The sequence below is a fragment of the Anolis sagrei genome, chromosome 3 (assembly GCF_037176765.1).
Source record: "Anolis sagrei isolate rAnoSag1 chromosome 3, rAnoSag1.mat, whole genome shotgun sequence".
In the NCBI taxonomy this organism is placed as follows: domain Eukaryota; kingdom Metazoa; phylum Chordata; class Lepidosauria; order Squamata; family Dactyloidae; genus Anolis; species Anolis sagrei.
Window position 1 is genome coordinate 176,627,388 of NC_090023.1, and position 7,595 is coordinate 176,634,982.

A 7,595-nucleotide genomic window follows, 5' to 3' on the forward strand; every position below is an offset into this window, starting at 1 on the left:
GTGAGTTTTGTTGATTTGCCGTTTTGTGAGTGTGTTGTTGTGTTGTTTTTCATTTTGAGTAGATATGTTTGTACCTTGTGGGTTGTGTTATGGGCATGGCAATTTTGGTTAAGTTTCGTTGGTTTTTTTTAGTTTTGTTGTTTTGCCGTTTTGTGAGTGTGTTGTTGTGTTGTTTTTCATTTTGAGTAGATATGTTTGTACCTTGTGGGTTGTGTTATGGGCATGGCAATTTTGGTACAGTTTCTTTGGGGGGTTTTTGAGTTTTGTTTCCTCGTTGGATGCCCCTAACAAATTTATATATATAGAAGATGCAGTCTGAATCCATTTGGAGGCTTAGAGATTGCTATGGTGTCTTATCCTTCTCTTTGCAGTCCTATACAGGTTGTAGGCCTGCTCTGGTCCTAAGCACTGGCACATTTTCTGTGATATAGGCTGTGGTTTTATGTGGGGTGCAATCTTCCAGCTCCCTTCTGTTTAGGGGTTTGCAATTAGCCTGTGCCTTTACAGCAACCATCTGTAAGCTCCCTTCTGTGAGGGGTGTGCCATTGCCACGTGTCTTTTGCAGCAACCATCTGTAACCTTCCTCAGGAGCAATCTGGGCCTACAAAACAAAGGGAAAAGGGGGTCCCCCCCACACCAAACCTGCCTGTTCCTTCTTGCCCCATTCCTGGGCCTTTTGTTCTGTGGCTCTTCCCTCCTCCCTGCACAAAACTCTTCCACTCCTCCCCCCTCCCCTTCTAGAACAAAAAGGGGTGTGTCTCCCCCTCGCTTGCTGTAACCAGGCAGGAAAGAACGTTGCGAACGTGCGCTCGCTCGCCATTGGACCAGCCCCGCTCTCGCCTCCAGCCAATCGGCGGCGGCGAAGCGAGGGCGCTGGAATGGGTGAGCGCGGAGAAGGGGCGGGGCTTCCCCCTGACCTGGGTATATAAGGCCCGGACGGGGGGCTGGAGCCGCAGTGCCAACGAGAGGGCAACGGAGGGAGGAAAGAAGATAGGGAGGGAAGAAAGAGACGGCTCGCTGGCGGCTGCGCATGCGCACTTCTCTTTCTCTATTTATACCGACAAGGCTCAGCTTTTCAGCCGTCAAGCTACCTCGGAGGTGCCTTATTTATTCCCGCTACTACCTCCACGGGCGCCTTGGAGCCGGTAAGCCTCCTTCCTGCACCGAGCTGAGGCAAAGTCACTCTCCCTTTAGGTGGCATATCGACTGTAGGAATTCTGGGAGTTGGGCCTAGAGTGCAGGGAATTCTGGGAGTTGTAGTTCGGCGAGAATTTAACCAGTCTTTGGCAGGTGAGGTTGGAGAGCGTGGGGAACTACAACTCCCAAGATTCCATTGTCTCAAGTGGTGTCAAACTGCAGTGTAGATGTGCCCTTGGCAGGCCTGGGCAAAGTTTTGGCCTTCTAGGTGATTTGGACTCCAACTCCCACCATTCCTAAGTCTCAGGTCTTTCATTTTCCCCCTTAGCAGGCCTGGGCAGAGTTTTGGCCTTCTAGGTGATTTGGACTTCAACTCCCACCATTCCTAACAGTCTCAGGTCTTTCATTTTCCCCCTTAGCAGGCCTGGGCAGAGTTTTGGCCTTCTAGGTGATTTGGACTTCAACTCCCACCATTCCTAACAGTCTCAGGTCCTTCATTTTCCCCTTCAGCCTCTTCCTTAGCAGGCCTGGGCAAAGTTGGACCCTTCTAGGTGTTTTGGACTCCAACTCCCACCATTCCTAACAGCCTCAGGCCCTTTCCTTTTCCCCCTCCGCCGCTTAACCTTAAGGCTGTTAGGAATGGTGGGAGTTGGAGTCCAAAACACCTAGAGAGGGTCCAACTTTGCCCAGGCCTGTTTCGACATCAGTTACGATCCCCTCAAGGTAAAATTCTCCCTGCTGATGCATCTCTCTTTCTCTTTGTGTCTTTTGCAGAGTCGATTCCAACAGGAACTGTCTGGAAAGGAAAGGAAACAAGGAGGAAGCAGCCAGGATGCCTGTCTCGTGGGACGGCTTCTCTTCCTCCTCCTCCTCGCTGGCTCCCATCCCGGAGCAGAGGGAGAACCCTCCAGCCTTCTCCTGGGACCAAGGGACAGCCGGACGCCGCACAACCCGCCTGGAGAGCTCCGACTGCGAGTCCCTCGATAGCAGCTTGAGCTCCGAAGCAGGTAAATAAGGCCTCTCCCTGCAGGAGCCTTGCACTGAAAGATGATACACACCAGATGTGGTTGGGACTGCCACTCCCATCACCCCCATTTTTTTTCCGGGGGTTTCTGTGTGTCGTCCAACCCAATCTGGAGGACGTAAGCCTAATCTCCGGTTTATTAGGCATGCCTGGGCAAACATTGGGTGTCTTGGGGCCCTTCCACACTGCCCTATATCCTAGAATATCAAATAAAATAATAATAATAATAATAAAAACTTTATTTATACCCAGCCACTATCTCCCGGGGTGGCTTACATGAGGCCAAGCTCAACAACACATCAGTAAAGCAATAAGCAAATAAAACAATACAATAACACATATAGGCAATAACACACAAAAATTTTAAAACTATGGCCGGGGCGGATGTAATAGTTTAAAATTTTAAAATAAACACTGGGCATGAACAGAGGTAGGATGTATCTAAGCAGGAGGGATTTAAAGGATATTTAAATTAAGTATCTGCTTTGAACTGGGTTATTTGAGTCCACACTGCCATATATACCAGTTCAAAGCAAGTAATGTGGGATTTTATTCAGCTGTGTGGAAGGGGCCCCAGAATATCAAGGCAAAACCTAAGCTATCTGCTTTGAACTGGAGTATCTGTGTCCACACTGCCATAAATCCCAGTTCAGAGCAGATAATGTAGGATTTTATTCAGCTGTGTGGAAGGGGCCTCGGACTTCAACTCCCAGCTTACCAGCTGTTATGAATTGTGGGAGTTGAAGTCCAAAATACCCGGAGGGCTGGGGTTTGCTTAGGCCTACTAATAAGGGTGTCAATTTTGGGAAATCTGGGGTGAAGTGGCTCTGTATAATAGCATAGAATGAGATCCCATCCAGTGCAACCCCATCCTGTGTGTAAAAGCACACCATCCGATCATTCCTTGCATGTGGCCATCTAGCCTCTCTTTGGAAACCCCCCAGTGGAGGGAGACTCCACCACATTCTGAGGCAGCACAGCTCTCATTGTCTGGAAGTTCTCCCAAATGTTTAGGCAGAATCTCTTTGTTATGTCCCTCTTTCTTCCATCGCCACATTTGCAAAGTGAATAAAATCTCTTATGTGTTCCCTTATTTATATATTTATATTTACTATATTCTACCCTGCTCTATTTCACCTCTAGGGAAATCCAGAGCAGCTTCCAAATTGGCAATAATTCATTGCCATACAAACAAACTAAAAATCATAGCATTAAATTCAACTACGAAAAACCGAGTGAATTTAATCCAGATCAGGCCATCATTTGCTGCTTTGTTGAAATGAGGTGGTGGGAGGAGGGAGAGAAACACAATATTAGAATATTATTATTTATTATGTTTATTTATATCCTGCTGTATCTTCCCCAGAGTGGACTCAAAGCGGCTTAACATAAAAGCATTAGTACACAATTTTAAAAAGGGGTCCTCAAACTTTTTAAACAGAGGGCTAGGTCACAGTCCCTCAAACTGTTGGAGGGCCAGATTATAATTTGAAAAAAAAAATGAATGAATTCCTATGCACACTGCAGATATATTATTTGTAGTGCAAAAAAACACTTAAAAACAATACAATAATTAAAATGAAGAACAATTTTAAATAATATAAACTTTTTAGTATTTCAATTGGAAGTGTGGGCCTGCTTTTGGCTGATGAGATAGGATTGTTGTTGTGTGTTTCGAGTAGTTTCAGACTTAAGTTGACCCTGAGTGAGGGCTGGTTAAATGACCTTGGAGAGCTGTATTCGGACCCCGGGCCTTAGTTTGAGGACCCCTGCCTTAGGGGTCCTCAAACTAAAAACAAAACGGGACTCAATGTAAACAGTGTTTTTAAAATCACTGAAAAATTCATAGTTGTTTTCCCTCTCCAGAATAGATCTGGAGAGGGAAAACCATGCCAATGTGCATCGTTGTAGGTTTTTCTGGACTATACGGCTGTGTTCTAGAGGCATTTTCTCCTGACGTTTCGCCTGCATCTATGGCAAGCATCCTCAGAGGTAGTGAGGTCTGTTAGAAGACCTCACTACTTAACTGAGCGTTTCCTCTCAAGGTGGTGGTAGTAAAGGCCAACAGACTTCCAACAGACCTCACAACCTCTGAGGATGCTTGCCATAGATGCAGGCGAAACATCAGGAGAAAATGCCTCTCGAACATGGCCATATAGCCCGGAAAAAACCTACAACAACCCAGTGATTCCGGCCATGAAAGCCTTCGACAAAGCCAATGTGTTTCTCTTTATGGGCAGCACTCCCCTTATTAGGGTCTTGAGGAGGCCTACCTGGAAAGAGGAATAGTTTCCTCGGCTTTGGGTCCAGAAGGGGGCGTGTGACCAGGCTTGGCTGCTGCTCCAGACTCGCGTCTCCCATGTCCTTTCTATCCCTCTCCGCTTACAGATGCTCAAGAATATCAGGATGAAGTGTCCTTGCCCGACTTTGACTTGCTCAACGACCCCGAGGACGAACTCCTCTGTGCCAACCTCATGAAGCTCATCCAAGTCAGCCTGAACAAAGCCAAGATCAACGCCAACCGTGCTTCCCGGCTCCTGATGCCCAGCCAGCTGGTTGCCCAAGTGGGCAAGGAGCTGCTCCACTTGGCTTACCGGGAGCCCTGTGGCTTGCGAGGGGCCCTCATCGACCTGTGTGTGGAGCAAGGGAAGGGCTGCCATAGCGTGGGGCAGATTGCGGTGGACCCCAGCCTAGTGCCTACCTTCCAGTTGACGCTGGTTCTCAGACTGGATTCCCGCCTGTGGCCGAAAATCCAGGGACTCTTTAGCTCCGGTTCCGCTTTCTCTCCGGGCTTCAGCCAATCCCTGAAGCTCAGCACGGGCTTCAGGGTCATTAAAAAGAAGCTGTATAGCTCCGAACAGTTGCTCATAGAGGAGTGTTGAGATTCTCACCCTGTTTTTGTGTTGTTTTCCTGGTGGATTAACTGAACGTTTCCTCTCATGGTGGTGGTAGTAAAGGCCAACACTAGGCAAAGCTGGAGAAGGCCTCTTTAACTTTAAAAAAGGGCTATGGAACATAAGCTGAATTTTTTTTTTACATGAGGTGGCGACTTACTCTCATTGAGCCATTGTAGCTTAGATTAGATGGAAGTTTGATTTGCAGAGGTAGTGGGCAAAGGTAGTCCAAAGAGGAGGCTGGGGATGAGGTGTGAGAAACAACAAAAAAGTACATGCTGACAGTAAACAAACCCCACTTTGGAATAGGCCTGGATGCAGTGGGCTAGCTTTAACAAAGAATCCTCATCTGATTGTGGGGCAACTTTCTCTTTACTTGATTTAGCAGTATTTTGTTCTCTTATTTCTCCTGACATAGCAGCAGGGCTGCCACTAAGGGTAGATGAAGGTATCCCTTTCTCTCTTTGTTTTGTTCTTGTTCAGATTTTTTTTTTTAAAAAAAAAGGAAAAACAGTAGATAGTGATAAGTGGATGTCTGGTGAAAGTTGAGGTGTGTGAACTGTGGTTTGTAAAAGTGTTAAGGTCTAAGGGGACCAAGAATGTGTAACCTCATTTTTAAAAAAAGATGGATGTGAAGAAGCTCTGTTACTGACACTTCTGGGCAGCTAAAAAAGGACTTCTGGCTGGAAAGGGGAGGGAGGGGGGCGGTTTAATCCACCAAGCACGCTACTACATAACTCCGTTTGTTTGAATGAGACCAGTGTGGGAAGGCAGCAGGGCACTCGGTGGATTGTGCCCTGTGGGGATCCTGGTGCTGTACGTCCCAAAAAGGAGGGTGTGAGGGAATGCTGGGGAGCGGGTGGGGGGCAGGATCCCTCACGATCGGCCTGTGTAGTGCTTCCATTGGTTACCATTCACATGGAATACACTTGATGTTCAAGTTTGTGAAGACTTCCTATGCAACTTGGGTTTTTTTTTTACTTTTCTAATAAAAATGTTTCTAATAACATGGCGTTTCCACTCGTCATTTTGTGTTTTTATTAGCATGCAAGTTAAATATGAGGAAGGGATGTCTCAAAAGCCCTACTCCTTTTCTCCCGATGTTTTGGCCTTCAACTCCCAGAAATAATAACTAAATCCCATCACCATCTCCCCAAAGGGACTCGGGGCAGCTTACATGGGGACCAAGCCCAACATAAAGCAAAATTTACCAGCTAAAACACAGTTAAAAGCATAATAACATATAACATAAACAATCTAATTAAAACAATTGAAAATGACAAAATAAAATCTATATAAATAAAAATGTAATGTTCGTTTGTGGGTTATGGATTATGTTAAACTGGATTATATGAGTCCCTACTGCCAGATAATCTGGAATAAACAACCCAGGATCAGACCTGGTATATAGGGCCTGTCTGGAAGGGCCCTAAGAATGCCCAATGAAATTTATGGGGTGGGCACAAATTGACAACAGTCAACTTGAAGGCATCTTCTTATACACACATGATGCAAGGAGTCTCCAACTGGGATAATTAATAATCTTCTATATAAATAAAAATGTAATGTTTGTTTGTGGGATTAACAGAACTCAAAAACCACTGGGTGAATTGACACCAAATTTGGACACAAGACACCTAACAACCCAATGTATGTCCTTCACTCAAAAAATTATTAATTTTGTCATTTGGGAGTTGTAGTTGCTGGGATTTATAGTTCACCTACAATTAAATAACATTCTGAACCCCACCAACGATGGAGTTGAACCAAACTTGGCACACAGTTCTCCCATGACCAACAAAATACTGGAAGGGTTTGGTGGGCAGTGTCCTTTGGTTTTGGAGTTGTATTTCACCTACATCCAGAGATCACTGTGCACTCAAACAATGATGGATCTGGACCAAACTCTACATGAATACTCAATATGCCCAAATGTGAACGCTGGTGGAGTTTGGGGAAAATAGAATCTTGACATTTCGGAGTTGTAGTTGCTGGGGTTTATAGTTCACCCACAATCAAAGAACATTCTGAACTGTACCAATTATGGCATCGAACCAAACGTGGCAGACAGGACTCCCATGACCAACAGAAAACAAGGATTTGGTGGGCATGGACCTTGAGTTTGGGAGTTGTAGTTCACCTACATCCAGAGAGCATTGTGGACTCAACCAATGATGGATCTTGACCAAACTTGGCACAAATATTCCATATGCCCATATATGAACACAGATGGAGTTTGGGGGAAATAGGCCTTGGCATTTGGGAGTTGTAGTCACTGGGATTCACAGTTCACCTATAATCAAAGAGCGTTCTGAATCCCACCAACGACAGAATTGGGCAAACTTCCCAAACAGAACCCCCATGACCAACAGAAAATACTTCAGGTCATCCAGTCCAACTCCCTTCACCGGTTCAAGAAAATGTAATCAAAGCCCTCCTGACAAAGAGCCATCCAGTCATAAATATAGATAGATATGATTCACAGAGAGAGAGAGAGATAGTATCATAGATTTGAAAGGGATCCCTAAAGAACAACTATG

The 7,595-nt window shown here is 45.7% G+C and overlaps 1 protein-coding gene across 1 annotated transcript; it reads left to right on the plus strand.

Annotated features, from left to right (window-relative positions):
• Window positions 1-960: 960 nt before the first annotated feature.
• Window positions 961-6,062, plus strand: DDIT4 (DNA damage inducible transcript 4). Its single transcript, XM_060768825.2, has 3 exons — window positions 961-1,145; window positions 1,912-2,144; window positions 4,550-6,062. The coding sequence occupies exons 2-3, from the start codon at window positions 1,970-1,972 to the stop codon at window positions 5,041-5,043; spliced, it is 669 nt and encodes a 222-aa protein (XP_060624808.2). The 5' UTR covers window positions 961-1,145; window positions 1,912-1,969; the 3' UTR covers window positions 5,044-6,062.
• Window positions 6,063-7,595: the final 1,533 nt, after the last annotated feature.

Coding starts and splice junctions, on each gene's coding strand:
- DDIT4 (XM_060768825.2), top strand. CDS start 1,970: ATGCCTGTCTCGTGGGACGGCTTCTCTTCCTCCTCCTCCTCGCTGGCT. Junction 2,145..4,549: donor CAGCTTGAGCTCCGAAGCAG/GTAAATAAGGCC, acceptor CTCCGCTTACAG/ATGCTCAAGAATATCAGGAT.